This window comes from Rhineura floridana, chromosome 15 (genome assembly GCF_030035675.1).
Source record: "Rhineura floridana isolate rRhiFlo1 chromosome 15, rRhiFlo1.hap2, whole genome shotgun sequence".
Taxonomy (NCBI): Eukaryota; Metazoa; Chordata; class Lepidosauria; order Squamata; family Rhineuridae; genus Rhineura; species Rhineura floridana.
The window spans coordinates 8,099,998-8,118,760 of NC_084494.1; the positions used below are offsets into that span (position 1 = coordinate 8,099,998).

An 18,763-nucleotide genomic window follows, 5' to 3' on the forward strand; every position below is an offset into this window, starting at 1 on the left:
ACCTACTCAAGGTAGCTTCCAAAACCACAAATCACAGGCACACAAAAAAATCATTTCATAAAATCAGCAGTAAGTGCATACAATATAAATAGCATTCATCGCAAGCCAGTGAAATGAACCAGGGTGTGGTAAGCCTGTGGCGGGGGGGGGGAGAGTTCTTTTAGTGGCCCCTGCCCACTCAGTGTGCCCATTCTCTTTGCCACGGTTGCTGCTGCCATTCATTTGCTTCTTCTGGGTGCAGTCCACTCCACCTCCCTCTGCAAGGTGTGAGGAGGTTACTACTTTCCCCCCTCACTCCTTTCGTGATTGCCTGGAAAGGGCAGGTGAACAAGCAGTGCTAGCAAAGAGGAGGAGCAACAGGCCCTGGAGGCTCCAGGGATTGGCATTGCCCCCCCCACAGGGACATGAGCCCTGGCAGATGCCCGACAGTGCCATCCTGATACTGGCCCTGAATACAACTTATCAAGAGAATGCAGTCTTTCAGATTCAAACCCTGACGTTTTCCTAATAAGAAGAGGCAAGGCGGATCCTACGTGCATATGCTGTAAGTCCCACCTTGAGAAACAGGCCTTACTTTCCCAGAAGTCTGCATAGAAATGCAGCCCTTCCATTCTCTTGAAGGCTCAGTAATTCACGCTGAGGTGGATTTCTGTAGACCTGAGAGAATGGCTAGTGTGCCATAATGAAAATGGACTGCCTTCAAGTCGATTCCGACTTATGGCGACCCTATGAATTGTTGGAAGTGGGGCAAGAGCAGCTCCTGTTTTGTTCTTTTGTTTGTGTTCCAGAAGGGAGATAGAGTTAGGGTCCTCCAGATGGCTAGGCTTGACTACCTTTACCTGTGATGCTCTGACTGACTTCTTTCCATAGTTAGACTGATATGCTTAGGGAAGCTTATCTGCCCCTCCTCCTTCCACCCTTTATTCTCTTCTCTTCTTCAACTGTCCGAGAGAGAGGAGACACCTTTGTCTCTGCTCTCTCTCTCCTGAGCCATGAGGGCGACTCCCAAGCCTGGGAGTTGTGCCTCCAACTTAGTTTGTTAGAACTAGGTATGCCTTTCCTATCTACTATGCATTTCTATAAATAAAGTAGCTTTTCTTATTTTACTAAGTCTTAAATCTCAGTTATCCTAATGCAGGGTAAAAGCCTGCCACTTAGGTAAAAGCACACACTGGCACACATGCATCTCAGACTGTTGACAATCTCTGCTAATATCTATACAAATTTACATAACATGAGCAGGGTTTTCATGGTAAGCGGGTTCAGAGGTGGTTTTACCATTGCCTTCCTCTGAGGCTGAGAGGCAGTGACTGGCCCAAGGTCACCCAGTGGGCTTCATGGCTATGTGGGGATTCAAACCCGGGTCTCCCAGGTCATAGTCCAACACCCTAACCCAGCCTTTCCCAACCAGTGTGCCTCCAAATGTTGTTGGACCACAACTCCCATCTTTCCTGACCATTGCTGGCTGAGGTTGATGGGAGTTGTGGTCCAACAACATCTGGAGGCACACTGGTTGGGAAAGGCTGCCTTAACCACTACACCACACTGGCTCTCATGTCATAATAAGACATTCATTAAATGCTTCCCTGGGAAGGGAATAATAAGCATTAAACTAGTTGTAAGTCTGTTTTAGATTTTAATGTTTGGTAGCCACATTGTGATTTTCAGATGGAAAGGTGGTGTATAAATGTTTTAATAAATAAACAACACTGTGGTGCAGATGCATTCAAAGAGTAATCCTCAAGAGTTTGATGGACTTTAAGGTTGGCTCTATGGTATTTAGGAAGTTGGGTATCTTAGAATCAATAGAGCGAGAATTCTGATGAATTAGGATTTAGCACTAGAGTTTTCAATTGTCTGTGTATTCTCCATCTTTGCACAGTGATCCTGTTTGTGCCAAACTTCAGGAGCTTTCTCCTGATGTGCTCTCTCGCTCCCTCTACTTGAATAATCCAAGCTCCAAGCAGGGAGGAAGCAAGCCAAGCCTATAATAGCAGAGGGGGACACGAAGCCACTTTCCTTTCAAAATAGTGATACTTTCTTTCAAAATATCAACAGTTCTTTTCAAAATATTGATAGTTTCTTTCAAAATATCAACAATTCCTTTTAAACTTTGATTTCTTTCAATGTCAAAATATTTGGGGGGAGAATGGTAAAAGCAATGGATAGTGGACAGAGAATGAACTCAGATTGATACTGTCTGTTATGTTGATGGAATGCTTTTGAAGCAGCACCAGCCAACGGATCCCATCCCTAGGCAGATCATAAACAAATCACTGGTACTGTTTCAGTCTCTTTCCCTCTCCCAACTTACTGTAATGATTTCTTTCTTTCCAGATGGGGGTCCAAAGAAGCTTCGTAGCAACATCCGCAGAAGTACGGAGACTGGCATTGCTGTGGAGATGAGGAACAGGGTCACCCGGCAAGGTAGCCGGGAGTCAACCGATGGAAGCACCAATAGTAACAGCTCCGATGGCACGTAAGGCCCAGTGGGAGTGGGAGAAGACTGCCTAGGGATGGGGGAGAAATTTGATTCAGTTCGTATTTTAAAGCTGAATCTATCAAAGTTCCTTTTTGTGAAACAATATGAGAACCAACACGCCGCCCATCCTTCAAAAGTCACACCTATCCAAATTTTGCGATGCAGTTCTCCAACCAACCGACGTTTTAAAAAATGCACATATCAGCAGGAAGTGTGCATAGAAATGAATGCATTAGTGAATATAACATACAAAAATGCATCATATTAGGAGAAATTGTTTGCAAAAATGTCTACATTAGTCAAAACTACATACAAAAATGTTTTGATTAGGAGAAATTTGCCCTAAAATGCTGAAGAGTTTTTTTTTTTATCCCTGCAAATTGCTGCAGAAATGTGGAGAACTGAATTTCATACTGGAAAAATGAAAAACAGAGAGAACTGAAATTGCCAGATCCTTCCATCCCCTAATATCACCTTGCCGATGCCCCACATATAAGCACAGGAGAAATAGATTATAGTTCCCTGGTGGCTTGTTTTTTTCCTTCTTTTTAAAGCCATCTTCTGTTGTTGGTGGCATATAAGTGGGACAAAGGCACAAAAGGAAAAGGAAGCCCTGCTGCTTCCTGTTTCCTCCAGCCCTCCTGTGCATCCTCAAAACCAGAACGTACACATTCCTCCAACGGAAGCGCCTGCAAGGACAGTGAATCAAAGTATGACACACGTTCATTGGCCTTCCTTCTCCCCATTTGTGTCCCTGTCATGTCTGTAACCACCCTGTGCCTTCTTGAGGAAGAAATGGATGAAGCAGCAGAAGAGGATGTGTTAGTGTCTCGCAGGCTTCACACTGCCAGGCTTTGTCTGAAGGCAGGGAGGGGCAGCTCTTCTGAGGGAAACGGGAGCATTCTTTGTCCTCCCATAGATGATCCCTTGATTCCTTATGGGAAAGATCTGCATCTTCAAGGCCTGGTGTCAAGGGTCAGCTGGGTCGGGCACTAGTCGATGGCCCACAACCCAGCAGGGGGCCCATTGACAAGAGCCCCCTGGGCCTGCTCCTCCTCTGCACCATTGCAACCAGTTTCTTCTCCCGCCTCTCACTCTGGCCCAAAGAGGATCAGCAAGTAAACGACAATGGTGGTGAGATGGAGGCAGAGTTGGTGCCACTACCTGCTTGTTCATTGGCTCTGTCTGCCAACCAATCAGGTGTGAGCACTTGATACAGAGCAACAGCAGATGCTGGCATGAATGGCAGTAAGGGGGCAGCCTCACTGAGGGAGGGGGGCATTGAGGGTGTCTTGCTCAACCCCCCCCCCAAAAAAAACTCTGGAGCTGGCACTGACGTCTTCTCCATCAGGCAAATGTAGGGAGAATAGTGAATCTCATTTCTGCACCTTCTCTCATTGGTCCTCCTGAATGTCCAAAGGAGCCGCTGCTCACTGATTTCCCATACTATCATTTCTCCCCTCTCACCCCCTTTCTCTGTCACCCTTCCCTTCAGGTTTATTTTCCCCACAACCCGGCTGGGAGCCGAAAGCCAGTTCAGCGACTTCTTAGATGGGCTGGGGCCGGCACAAATTGTGGGACGGCAGACACTAGCTACTCCGCCAATGGGTGAGTAAACTGGTGGGGCATTATAGGCTCCCAGTGCTATGGGGTTACCTGGCTGAACCAGAGAACACCCACCCCTCTTTTGATTTTGTGCATCTGCACTATACATTTAAAGCACTATTATACCACTTTAAACATTCATGGCTTCCCCCAAAGAATCCTGGAAGCTGTAGTTTGTTAAGAGTGCTGAGAATTGTTAGGAGACCCCTATTCCCCTCATAGAACTACATTTCCCAGAGTGCTTTAATAGTCAATCCCTCTTCCCAGAGAATTGTAGCTCTGTGAGGGGAACAGGGACCTCCAAACAACTCTCAGCGCCCTTAACAAACTACAGTTCCCAGGATTCATTGAGGGAAGCCATGACTGTATAAAGTAGTATGATATTGCTTTAAATGTATAGAACAGATGAGGCTTCTGTTAAAGCCAGTTCCCATTGATCAGGTGCAGCACAAGGGCAGGTTGTTGCAAAGCTCTTCACGGACTGGCCAGAGATGGCCTGTTAATTCTGGCCCATTCTTGACTTTGGATGTGGGAATCAAAGGTTCAAATCCTCGCAATGCTTATGAAGTTCACCACCAGACAGCTTACTTTTTAATAGGAAGGGGAAAAGTGGGGCCTCCTGATGTTGCTGCACTCCAGTTCCCATCAGCCAATGGGTGATAGTTAGGAATGAGAGGAGCTGTAGTCCAGCAACATCTGGAAGGCCACAGGTTCCCCACCCTTTCCTTAAATTGTTCTTAACAATATGCCAGAAAAGGCACAGATCCTTTTATTGCTGTTGTTAAGAAGAGATCTGTATGATTGCCTTGTGTTGATAATATTGCTACTATGGGATGTCAGAAATGCTTTTTAAAGACACATTTTGTTTTGCAAACAAGCCGTGAATGTAGTTGAATAGTGTCCCAGTCCAGTACTTAATGTTGAGAATGGTGGGTTCAGGGAGACGCAAGCCTGCTTGAAAGTCTGCCCTATATGCAGAAGGTGCCAGGTTCAGTCCCCAGCATTTCCAGGTAGAGTTGGGTGAAACCCTGGAGAGCTGCTGCCAGTCAGTGAAGACAATACTGGGCTGGATGGATCAATGGTCTGACTCAGTATACGGCAGCCTTCTGTGTTCCTCTCGGTTTTTTATATGAGAGTAGGATGCTATCACACTAAGCATTGAGGGAATTCAGCCTGAAAGCTCATGCCCTCTAGTGGTAAGCTGTGGGATAGCCCATCATTCACTCTTTTTTACAAATAATACCCAACCTTGCAAGTCTCTCCCTTTTGCACACTTAGCAACAGAAAACATTGCTTCTCTTCTGCTCCCTGCTGGTTAAAAACAGGAATGACAGGCATAGAAATTTATCCTAGGGCTGTATTCATATGAGTAGGCAACACACTTTTGCTTTGTGCTGTTCATGAGCCCTGTTCACACCTTACTCACATGCAGGGAATAAGTGTGTGGAGAGAGGAGTTGGGACCATGCTTTTAGCTCCATTCCCAAAATGGCATCTCTTTTTTGTCCTGTTTGCGAGTGGGGACTCTGTGTGATCAGGACACCAGCACAATGAGATGTCCTGATATGCAGACCCCCAACTCGTGAGCAGGCAGTGGCGGCTGGTGGCTCCATCTCAGTGGGGCAGTGGAATCTGCTCTGGGGTTTTAGTCCGACCACTGCCCCACTGAAATGGAACCACCTTCTGCCACTGTGATTAGGAGCTCAACATACTGAGCTTTCTTTTCACACAACCAGAGGCCAACATGGGTGTGGGGAAAGGTTATGCAATGTCGGGTTAGGGTTTAACGCACAGCCCGGCTTCTCTCTTACATGCTTTTTAAATGGCTTTTAAATATGTTTTTAAAGAATTTTAAAATATATATTTTAAAGATATTTTTACTGTTTTGTCTCTCGTTTGCCACCCTGGGCTCCTTCTGGGAGGAAGGGTGGGATAGAAATAACAACAACAACAACAACAACAACAACAACAAGAAGAATAGTACATGCTTATGCCATACATCAGGTATGGGGAACCTTTGGCCTTCCTCATGTTGCTGACCTACAGTTTCCATCATCCCTGGCCACTGGCCATGCTTGATGGATCTAATGGAGTTGTAGTTCAGCAGCTTCTGAAGGGCCAAAGGTTCCTCACACTTGCCCTATGTGCAAGTAATGTGTGCAAAGAGTTACAGCCTCAACATAGAACAGGACACAAACTGATCCAGCAGAATCTTGGTCAGTGACTTCCTGTGGATACAGCCCTGAATTATCCTCTTTGATGCTTTTTGGGAAGGATAGCTCAGTGGTAGAGCACATCTTTGCATGCACAAAGGCCAGGGTTCAATACTTGGCATCCTTGAGAAAGACCCTTCTTCGAAACCCTAGTCAGTATAGACTGGTGGTGATGAACCTGTGGCCCTCCAGATGATATTGGATTCCAGCTACCATCATCCCTGACTATTGGCCATGTTGGCTAGGAGGCTGATTGGAGTTGGGAGTCCAACAACATATGGAGAGCCACAGCTTTCTTACCATTGATGTAGGCAATACTGAGCTAAATGGACCAATGAACCAATGGACTGGCTCAGCAGAAGCCATATTATTATGCTCCTAAACTGTTGCCCCCCTTCCTGTCCGGGATGATCAGAAGCTCTCTACTAAGGGATTGTGACTTGGTGAGGGGTCAGTTTTTGTAAGCCATTTGCACTGATGGTCAGAAAATGTTTTTTTTAATCTGTTGAACCCCATACAGAGCGAATATTTTCTGAACCTGTTTCCATTTTATATTGTTTTGTCTTGAAAATGAAATGAACTGCCTTCAAGTCGAGCCCGACTTACGGGTGACCCTATGAATAGGGTTTTCATGGAGAGCAGTATTCAGAGGGGGTTTACCATTGCCTTCCTCTGAGGCTGAGAGGCAGTGACTGGCCCAAGGTCACCCAGGGAGCTTCATGGCTGTGTGGGGGTTTGAACCCTGGTCTCCCAGGTCATAGCCCAACACCTTAACCACTACACTGCACTGGCTCTCTGTTTTGTCTTAATATTGTTTTATTATGGGATTGTGATGTTTTAATTGTCGCAAGCTGCTCCTAGTAAGGTGAAAACATAAAAAGGGTGGGAGACTTATTTTTGAATGAATGAACTTCACAAGATTAAACAGGGAGAAAGGGGAGCTTACTCCCTGGAATAAAGACACATTTCAGGAGTTGCCAGAGCAATATGCCTGGACAGGAAACCTCTTCACATGAGGCGGCATAGTGCTGCATGTACTGGCCCTGCCTGTTCCCTCCCCTGCCTTCACATGTTCAGTGGAGAAGACCTGAAGGGGACTTTTATTTACATCCGTTTGAGTTCAAGTAGAACATGATTGGAGACCCTTCTCTAATGGGGTCCCTGATCTTGTGGAGGATTGTAGTCATGCTCAAGCAAATGTGAGTAAAAGTCTCTTCGGACTTTCCCACTCAATATAGGTGGGGTGACGCTCACCAGGACTTAAGGAGTGAGGCTTGTGTACATTCTTCTGTTCCTGTATACTGTATAGCACTGGTCTTCATCCTTGGGTCCCCAGATGTTGTTGGACTACAACTCCCATCAACCCTAAACAGCTTAGCCAATGGCCAAGGATGATGGGTTTTGTAGTCTAACAACATCTGGGGACCCAAGATTGAAGAACAGTGCTATATACTGCCTAACTGTTGATATGTTCAGATTCCTGAACACCTCATTAGCTATGATGGCTGGTGCTCATCAGGGCTGGCAGGGCGGAAGGCAGGGAGCCCAGAGAGTAGGCGGAGCCAGAGCCAATGACAGGTACAGCCAAGTAGTTCTAGTTTTGCCTCCATCCTCCTCCCTTCTGAGTTCTACGAGGGTGAAACAGACTAAGGAGGAAGAAGCTGACAGGCAGTGCCACCAGCCTCTGGGCTGGCTGTAGGGATGGGGCAGAAACTAGGTTCACATTTAAAGCCAAATTCATCACACTTGCACTTCCTGAAACAAGAACCGAAACAGAGCTGTCCTTCAACATTTGCCCTTATCTGAATTTTGCAGTGCCATTCTCCAAACAAGCAGCGTTTAGCAAAGTGCATATATTAGAGGAAAACATGCACAAAAATGAATCTATTAGCAAAGATAACACACACAAATGCCTTGTACTGGGATAAACTGCTTGCAAAAATGTGTACATTAGCCAAAACTGTATACAAAGATGTGTTTAGTAGGAGAAATTCACGCTAAAATGCTAAAGAATTTTCATGAGGATTTTTCTTTTTTAAAAAACGGCAGATTTCTGCAGAACTGAATTTAAGACAGGAAAAATGAGAAATGGGGAGAACTGAAATTGACAGATGTGTCCATCCGTAGCTGATTCTAAGTAAGAAACATGACAGTGGGGACTGTCTGAAGGCGTACTGAAGTTGGTGGGGCAGTGCTCCATTCACCCTAATAGACCATCTTCTATTGCTGTTCCAGGGGTGTTGTCATCTGGGGTCTCAGGGAATCTTAGACCCCTTGCTTTTTTGTGTGCAGGGTCCGTATGTCTACAGCATCCTATGAGCTAATCAGCACGAGTTAGCCACCGAGAAAAGTCTTCTAATCTGCTTCCTTGCCTTTTCCTGCTGATTGGACCCAATAAGAGTGAAAGGTGGTGAGTGAGAAGACTCTTCTCAGTAGCTAACACTCTCCCCTTTCATGTTTATTGGCTCTTTGGGGTGTCTGTTGTTGTGGAAGAAGGCATTAACAAGGATCTCATTTTTAACCAGCAGCAAAAAAAGGGGTATGTATGGCTGTGATTAACATGAAGGGTCCCTGCACTTCTGAATGTGCCACTATGCTACTGTGCTCTTCAGTCAGTATCCAGTCCGTGGTCTCCAGCACATCACACAGGTTTCTAAACATGGATACACTACTGGAGTGCTATGAGAAGTTAACATGTACATGCATGACCAGTGTTGACTTCTCTGCCATTCTCTAGGTGATGTTCACATTGGAATGATTGACAGGAATGGACAGCTGGAGGTAGAAGTAATAGAGGCCCGGGGCCTCACTCCGAAACTTGGATCCAAGTCTGTTCCTGGTGAGTAGCCACGTCAGGTATCTATAGCAAAGAAGGAAAGTCCTGTGTAAGGTGGAAAACAGCATAGAGGAGCACCCATACACACCAATATCATTTCTCTTCTGCATATCTGGTGCATGAAATATCATAGATATAACGTCAGCAGCAAAAGGATTATTTGGGAAGAGCTGAGAGCAGAGCTGATCCACTTGCACATTTAGAATCACAGAATCATAGAACAGTCGAGTTGGAAAGGGCCTATAAGGTCATCAAGTCCAACCCCCTGCTCAATGCAGGAATCCAAATCAAAGCATTCCCGACAGATGGCTGTCCAGCTGCCTCTTGAATGCCTCCAGTGTCGGAGAGCCCACTACCTCTCTAGGTCATTGGTTCCATTGTCGTATGGCTCTAACAGTTAGGAAGTTTTTCCTGATGTTCAGTTGAAATCTGGCTTCCTGCAAATTGAGCCCATTATTCCGTGTCCTGCACTCTGGGACGATCGAGAAGAGATCTCGGCCCTCCTCTGTGTGACAACCTTTCGTGTACTTGAAGAGTGCTATCATATGTCCCCTCAGTCTTCTCTAGGTTAAATTCACCCAGTTCTTTCAGTCTCTCCACATAGGGCTTTGTTTCCAGTCCCCTGATCATCCTTGTTACCCTCCTCTGAACCTGTTCCAGTTTGTCTGCATCCTTCTTGAAGTGCGGAGACCAGAACTGGATGCAGTACTCAAGATGAGGCCTAACCAGTGCTGAATAGAGGGGAACTAATAGTTCATGCAATTTGGAAACTATACTTCTGTTAATGCAGCCTAATATAGCGTTTGCCTTTTTTGCAGCCACATCACGCTGTTGGCTCATATTCAGTTTGTAATCAACAACAATTCCAAGTTCCTTCTCACATGTCGTATTGCTGAGCCAAGTATCCCCCATCTTATAACTGTGCATTTGGTTTCTTTTTCCTAAGTATAGAACTTTGCATTTATCCCTGTTGAATTTCATTCTGTTGTTTCCAGCCCAATGTGCCAGCCTATCAAGGTCCTTTTGAATTTTGTTTCTGTCTTCCACAGTATTAGCTGTGCTGCCCAATTTTGTATGCAAATTTGATAAGCATGCTCTGTACCTCCTCATCCAAGTTGTTAATAAAAATGTTGAAGAGCACTGGGCCCAGGACCGAGCCCTGTGGTACTCCACTCGTTACTTTCACCCAGTTTGAGAAAGAACCCTTGATAAGCACTCTATGAGTATGATTCTGGAGGCAACTGTGGATCCACCTGATAGTTGTTCCATCCAGCCCACATTTAGCTAGCTTGCTAATCAGAATATCATGGGGCACTTTGTCAAAAGCTTTGCTGAAGTTGAGATATATTATGTCCACAGTATTCCCACAGTCTACAAGGGAGGTTACCCCATCAAAAAATGAGATAAGATTAGTTTGGCAGGATTTGTTCTTCATAAATCCGTGTTGGCTGCTAGTAATCACTGCATTGTTTTCAAGGTGCTTACAGATTGACTGCTTTATAATCTGCTCCAGAATTTTTCCAGGGAATGATGTTAGGCTGACTGGTCTGTAGTTCCTCAGTTCCTCCTTTTTGCCCTTTTTGAAGATAGGGACAACATTAGCTCTCCTCCACGATTTCTCAAAGATAATAGAGAGCGGTTCTGAGAGTTCTTCAGCCAGTTCCTTCAATACTCTAGGATGCAGTTTATCGGGACCTGACAATTGGAACTCATACATGCCACCTTGGGTTCCATGACTGGAGAAAGATGTAATCTAAGTGTAAGCATGTACATTTTTAAAAAACAAAATAAAAATATGCAGAATGCACATAGTAGAACACTTTCCTACAGCTGAGTGGGTGAAATTGGCACTGACAGACAACCTGTCTTTTAGGCAGAGGGAGCCCTGCTGTGAGACAAGGTGGGACACTTGGCTGAGGTGCAGAGCAGGCTGACCTGGATCCAGGAGACAGACAATGCACTTGGAATTAGAATCATAGAATCGTAGAGTTAGAAGAGGCCTATCAGGCCATCGAGCCCCTGCTCAGTGTCTCTTGCACAAGGCCCATCAAAATATAGGATTGCTATGCAAGAGTGGTTAGTGGTAGGACAAAGCATTTGACTTTTGTACCTTGGCCCCCCAAATATACCTTGTGCTTTGGGCAGTGTGGGTTATCAGTTTGAGGGTCATGTGCAAATGATGAAGTACTTTTTTTAATGTGGGTTTTTCTTCTTTTTAAAAAACAATAAAATGTTGAGGCGGCAAATCATTTCTAGTTGTTTTCTTGCTTTGGAGGGCTAAACGTGACCATTATATTCATACACACATGCACTTCCTTTGGATGTAGAAAGAATATGTAACATGGGGCTCACATTTGTAGAGAGGCAAGTGGGAAATAAATATATTCAGGTCTTCCTTGTGAGGGAAAAGTCTGAGGAAAACTGGGTCCTTTTCAGCTCTCCCATTTAGATTTTTCTTCCAAGATTCTTACCATCATCACTCTCACTAAGACAGCCAACCCTGCTCCCATTTTCTTTTTAACTCTGAAGAACACACAGATTATTTTTATAAACAGTTTGACGACAGGTTTGTAAGGTAGGCCAAGTAGGCCAATGGATAGTTGAGGCTGTTAATGAACACTTTTTACATTTCATTCAAGATACATTTTCATGAAAAGCTATTTGATTATGCTTTATATCGCCTAAATATCTGGGCCCTGAGACTGAAGGGTCTCCCCCTTTAATCTAGCTCCTGCTTCCACATTTCCTTTTACCACAAGGCTACGCTTTATCTGAGGCCCCTTGCCACAATATAATTTTGTTTAACCATAAGGGCAAATGGAAGTGCCTTAATGTAAGAATATGGTATTCTTTCAACAGCCCCCCACCACACCAAATAAACAAGGAAAAAATGGCCTCAATGCAATCCATCTGCTAGACTGCCTCAAAAACCAGCCCTGAGACATGGTTGACATTATAACAGGCCATTCACATTTCTGTCTCTCTGCCAATGCAGCCACCTACGTCAAGGTTTATCTGCTAGAAAATGGCGCTTGCTTGGCCAAGAAGAAAACAAAGACGGCCAAGAAGACTTGCGACCCATTGTACCAGCAGGCTCTGCTCTTTGATGAGGGCCCTCAGGGCAAAGTGCTACAGGTGAATGCTTTCCTCCTCTTTAAATGGTAAGAGGATCACCACCATTGCCCTAAAAAGGGTTTCTGAGGTACAATCCTGCTAGTGGCCTGTATCTGCCCTCAGACGCAATAGGCCCTGGAGGTTCATAAGGGAAAGAATATTCTAGAAGCTTTTAGGAGTGTAGCCCATTGGGCCTAAGTGGAAATGTCTGCTGAGGTAAAATGCCCTAATTATAGGAGGAGCTCAGAAGGCTTGTGTTTTTTTGAGATGGTACTCACCTCTTTTTGGCAGCCATTTTGTGCTGGCACCAATGGCACTTTTATCAAGATATGAGTACCGGCACCTCATGTTTTACAAAAAAGCAAGCAAGAAAAAAAGCACTGGTTACCACAGAAGGCAGGCGGGAGGCTATGAGGCAACTGAGGAGTATAGTTCTCAGTACTCACTGGTACCATCACAAACCCCCCCACTGAGAACAACTCTTTTGTTTTGCCACCCAGAATAGCCATTTTGTACTAGCACACATGGCAATTTTACCAAGATATGAGTAGCAGCACCTCATTTTTTACCCAACAAAAAAATAACTGGTTGTGTTCAATGCTCCCCAAGAATACTGATGTTAAACTCAGAACAAAGGATGTGCTTCTGTGAAGCCCCAGTTTTAGGCAAGAGCGAAACTATTTAAGGAATGTTCAGGCATTCACAAAAGTGTGGATGAGGGCAGGGACACATGTGCCGGACTCTCAACATCATCATGTGTATTGTGCCCCCCTCACTCTCTGCTTTTTTCCATGTTGAGCAGAGAAAGTCTGCTTTATTAGGTCCCCAAATGCAAGCTCTTTGCAGATCTTCCCCACTCTAAAGGGGAAAGTTCAGGGACAGTGGAGGTATGTGTGAGACATCCACCCCCACACACCCACCCACACATACACACACACACACAAGAGGACATTGGGGGCTTGCATGTAAACCCCTTTCCCAAGACCATGGAAACACAGTTCACATGTTCAGGGCAAAATGCAAAATTTCAGGCAAACCTGAGATTGCAGCCAATCTGAGTAGCCAAAAGTGGTAAAAAAAAAGTGGTAGAGAGGTATATGAGAGAATTTTTTAAAAACTAAACTAAAATTAAAACCTTGGCATAGGCAAGATTTTTTGTGGGTGATAATGTAGGATTTTATGGTAGGGTAGCTGAAATTGTGGCCCCAGCTCACTTCAGCAGGGAACCGACAGCCTTGTCACCCGGTGGGGCACATGCATGCACCACTGCCCCTCCCAAGCTGTGCTCCCTCCCGTAGGATTTTTTTTGAAAACTGCCTTTTTAATTTGTGACATCACAGACAATGACAGCCTCCGTTAAAAGAACGAGTGCTTGTTTTAAAAACAGGAGCAAGTTAAGAATAGGACCCTCTGAAAAAATTCAGTGGATGAGGCAGGATGAACGCACAACAAAAGCCTCATCTGGAAGAGGCCCCAAAAGTCGGCTCACTCAAGACTTTTCCCTACTGAGGGTGGATTTTTCATGATCACAATCACACTATGATTACTTAAGTGATCTTGGAAAAAAGAGCCTGTATAGTACATTACCCTTGAATAATTAAATATTAGAACTTTGTATTATGGGCTACGATTAGACCCCACCCCTTGGACAGATGAATGTATTGCTCTGTTGCATACTTTCCCGTGTGTACAGATTTCATCCAAATTCTTCATGCCTTTCTAGAATCCAGTTGCAGAAAGGAAGAAACTAGGGTGCCATTTTAGAAGTCAGATTTCCTACAAGTGTAAAAAGCCCTGCTTTTGTTGTATTAGGAATGTGTTTTTGGGGTTACATTTTCATATTTCACTGTTAGTATAGCAATGTTATCCGCAAGGGTCAAACAGTGATTTATTTATTGACAAACTCATATTTTGATGGTAGTATTCTCAAGGCTGGTCAGTGGCTTAAAATAATCAATACAAGAGCAATTAGAATTATATTTGAGATGCATGCCTAAGACATTAACAGTGCAATCCTATACCTGTCTTCTCAGAAGTAGGGATAGACAAATCTGTCAATCTCAGTTTCTCACTATTCGTCACAAAAATCTGTCAGCACGTTTATCTTAATGTATTCATTTTTGTGTGCAATTTTGCCTAATATACACATTTTTGCTAGTCATTTTCCCATATATAGTACATTTTGCATGTTAATTTCACTAATATATGCATGTTATGCACATGTCCTCTAATATATGCACTTTTGTAAACAGTTTTTGTTCTGAGACTTGTATCGCAAAATTCAGAGAAGTGCAAATTTCAAAGGATAGTTCTGTTTTGGTTCTCATTTTGTTTCAGGAAGGGCAGATTAGGCAGGAACTGAACCAAATTTTCTCCCCATCCCTACTCAGAAGCAGGGATGTACAAAGGCATCATTTCCCACTCCACCCTGTATTCGCCACGTGCAAAACTTTTTCTGTTCTGCTACCGTTGATCTTCCGCCAAAACCTATTATTCATCTTGCCATCAACTGCTGGCAAAATTACATAAATTACATAATTGATTACATAAATTGCACCATCATTACGTTATTCCATCCCATTCATTTCATAGCAAAGGAAATGTAATGCAGGTGGTGGTAGTGCGGAACATAATCAATTATGTATTGTTTGTGGACTGAAAACAACAACATCAACAAATACTGATCTTGTTAGCTGGATTGGTTTCTGTTCTGGACATGGAACAAATAAGCGTTCCATTGAATTCATTGGGACTTACTCCCAGGTAAGTCTGTATAGGATTGCAGCCTAAACCAGTTTGCAATCCTTATGCACACTTACCTAAGATTAAGTCCCATTGAATATAGTAGGACTTGCTTCAGAGTTATGATGGATAGGATTGCCCTGTTAATAATTTAGTCACCCAGTTGCATTTGCCTATCACAGTAAACCATGGTTCATGGTTTACCATGAATGCACAGATCGCTTCCACTTTCCTCCTTCCCACTTGGTAGAAGTGATAAACTATATACCTTGGCACAACATTGCATCTGAACCAGGAATCAAACAATCCACTATCTGAAGCCAAGGTTCTGTTCTTGGCTTAACCAATCATGGTTTGTTTGGAGGGAAAGAGACCACATACCCCAGTTCAGATTAACCCTAAGCCAAGCACTGTGGTTTATCATGCCTGCTCGGTAGTGGGGAGGATCAGAGCAAGAGTGGGGTGCATGTTCACAGCAAACCGTTAATCATGGCTTAACGTGATGGGCGAATGCACCCAATATGTAGAATTAGGAGGCTGGCTATGAACTTAGCTGCTGTTAAGGTTTAATCACATGTGGTCTGAAAAGCAAGAGAAAGGAGATGCAACATCCCTCCCTAAATAGCACCTGGCAGGCACCTTCCTTACTTTTTTATTCTCAGCCGCCATGTTCTGCTGGCAGTTCAACACTTCCTTCTCCTTCCTTTTAGGTGATTGTTTGGGGAGATTATGGGCGCATGGACCACAAGTGCTTCATGGGAATGGCCCAGATTGTTCTAGAAGAGCTGGACCTGTCCAATGTGATGACCGGTTGGTACAAGCTCTTTCCCACCTCCTCGCTGGCGGACTCCACCATCGGACCCCTTACACGTCAGCTGTCCCAGTCCTCTCTAGAGAGTTCAATAAGTCCATCTTGCCCTTGAAGGATGGGCTGGGAGGAAAGAACAACAGGAAGAAGGATACACTCTGCTCTGCCCCGACTTTTGGTAGCACGGTTTGTAAATATCCCATGGCTTTCCCTCCCATCACCCTTCCTTCTACTTAACATAGGGAAAACCTGCTCCCAACTATTTTAGACGTGTCCCTCACTACAGGTATGCAATAGAGGAGGGGAAAATTCCAGAATGTGCTGGGGGATGAATTAAAAAGGGAAGGGGGGAGGAACATGTGATAAAGGAAAAGTCATGTGACTGGCTCCCAGTTTTGAGACTGTTACATCACCTTCAAACAAATTGCCTTTGCAAAAGAGTCAACCATTTCTCACATCGGTAATGCATTTTGGGGATCTCTCCAACCTGACTTGTTTCATCCCATTGCAAACAGCATGTTAACTGAATACGTGTTTTTTTTCCTGCTCAGTATTGTTTTGTTTCCATATCTTTGGAGGAGAAAGTAGAGCTTTTCTCCTCATTTTTCTTTAAAAAAACAAAAAAAAAAAGAATGACAAATATCCAGCACTATTAAAAACATTTTTTTAAAAAAGGAATGTAGCATCTTCAGACATTATGTAGCCTGCCATGTGCTCACAAATATCTGCAACATTTGTGTAGACAGTTTTTCTCCTGACAGGAAGTGCCTCTTAGCCACTTCCTGCTCAATTTCTGGGTGCAAGGCTTGCAAGCATTGACTAAGCAATTTGCTCAATCATAATTTTGTTTATCTTGCATATAAGGGGTGGAGAGAAGAGTACTTCTGCCAAAATGTAGGGGTGAGGGACTACAAATGGTGCATTTGAAATGACTGTTAAGTTCAAAGCATATTAAGGTTCCTGTTTCACTTTCTCACCTTATGAGCAATTTAATTTGTTCCTTCCTACTCCAGTCAAGGCTTTAGCCATTGCGTCTCTTAAGGTCTTTGGGGCTAATGCAATTTCTCACCCAGCCTCCACTGGAACGAATGAGCCCAGTGGGGTTAGGTTGCTTCAGCACACAAGATAATCTTGCTGTATCGTGTCCATTGCACAGTTTCACCTTCACACGATCTGCCTTTGCATCTGAGTCCATTTTGCAGCCCAGGAGGCAGGATGCTGAACAACTGCCATTCATATAGAAGGTGAAACGTAATGGCAGAAGCACACTAGGCAAGGTTGAACACACCTCTCTCAAACCCCTTGGTGGGCTACAGAGGGACATATCTGAGTAGCATCCCTTGGTTTTCTCATAAGGGTGAGTGTGGGTCTCTAACTGTTTTGAATTTAAAACCTTCTGACTCCAATCCTAAATGCACTTACTAGGGAGTAAGCCCCCTTGAACACCCAATGGGGTTTTACATCTGTGTAAACCTGCATAGGATTGGGTTGTTAGTTGGGTGCGTTTTAAGTAGCAACCTAGCCCCCAAAGCAAGGGCCAGTTCTTGTAGCAAAACTGAGAATTACAGAAGCTTTTAATGAAGGTGCCTACTGAAATTTGATGAAAATACTCAGGGGAGATACTACTGGAAATCACAGTTTCTTCTTCATTATTCCTTTTTTATTTTTTAAGTTTTGCACTGACTGTACTGTCGGAGCTGTAAAACAGAAGAACCACTTGTCATTGCAGAGACAAACTTTCTGCTTACCAGATGCCTCTGGATGTTCCACACTGAATCCAGCTGCTGCTTCCAAACGTAAATGCACTGGCCAGCATCCAAAGGAAAAAGCAACTAGTTCCATGCATGCACTCAAGGAGCTTTGGACTTCAATTTCTCAAACAATAAACCTGCCCCTTCTTTAACAAAAGCAGCTTGAAATATATCATTTAATGGGCAAGGATGGGAGGAGGCAAACTCCTCTCTGAGGATTCCCAGGAGTCCTCTGGGTGCTCTAAAAATAGCCCTTTGGGTCCCAGCCGTTGTATTTCAATAATGACCTCATTTCTTTTGCTTTATTTCTATGCATGAAATCATATATTTCAGTAACTCTGAAGTAAAAGACCTCTTTATTGAACTGTTTTTCTAAGCCTCCAAAAAAAAAGGGGGGGGGAGAGAGACACTTTCTCTAAGATCACAACCTGGCCTAAAGGAGGAAAAATCCAAAGGACATTTGTCTCATTGTCTGTATTTTCTGGTGGACAGCAGGCATTTAGATGCTTCTCTGTTGATTTGCCTCTTTGTCCGTCCTCCCCTTCTCCTCAGCTTTGTCTGAGAGATCATCTTATGAACTTATGAATTCCAAAATATATCATGGTAAATAAGGGGCAAGAACCATGAGAAAGCAGGCTCTGTTATCATGGCAAGTTTGGAAAGTTCCACTGAAACATTCCCCTGAGCAAGCCCCACAGAAATGAATGAGGGCAGCACCATTATCTTCTCCCTGGAGGGTTGTGCCTGTTGAGGTTTAGTCTGAAGCCCCAAAGCTCGGAAGGCCAAATGGGGAATAAGATGCATGCATGGCTGATGTAAAATAGCAGACCCGTAGGCTTGAGCTAAGCAGAGTTGCGATGGAGAGCAAACTTTTTTTTTAAAAAAGTAATCTTTGTAAAAAAGGGGTTGCATCCATAGACTAAGACTAAAACAAGGGCAGAAGACATAAAGGCTCAACCAATGTTTGAAAAGCAATCTAGATTCCCTTGCACTCAAGATCCGGATTTTCTAGAGGACACATAGCCCATTCTGGTAGCGGTGATACTGTAGGAAAGAAAGCTGATGCAAACCAAGGACTTCCCTTTCTTTATACCAAGGGTTGATGGAAGTGCCTTTCATTGAACAGAGAGCCACTACCAAGAAGGCCCTGCTCTGCCTCCCCCATATTATTCCACCAGTAAATGGGGCTCTGAGCAAAGTTTTGCCAGCAGAT

General features: G+C 44.1%; 1 protein-coding gene across 1 annotated transcript in view; it reads left to right on the plus strand.

The window, feature by feature from the left end:
* The window catches only part of RIMS3 (regulating synaptic membrane exocytosis 3), a 35,810-nt gene extending 19,896 nt beyond the window's left edge, over positions 1–15,914 (plus strand). The window contains exons 2-6 of the mRNA XM_061597010.1: positions 2,338–2,479; positions 3,978–4,090; positions 9,037–9,138; positions 12,131–12,270; positions 15,702–15,914. Of these exons, the coding sequence (XP_061452994.1) occupies positions 2,338–2,479; positions 3,978–4,090; positions 9,037–9,138; positions 12,131–12,270; positions 15,702–15,914 (710 nt within the window). The remainder of the gene's footprint in view (positions 1–2,337; positions 2,480–3,977; positions 4,091–9,036; positions 9,139–12,130; positions 12,271–15,701) is intronic.
* The last annotated feature ends 2,849 nt before the right edge of the window (positions 15,915–18,763 follow it).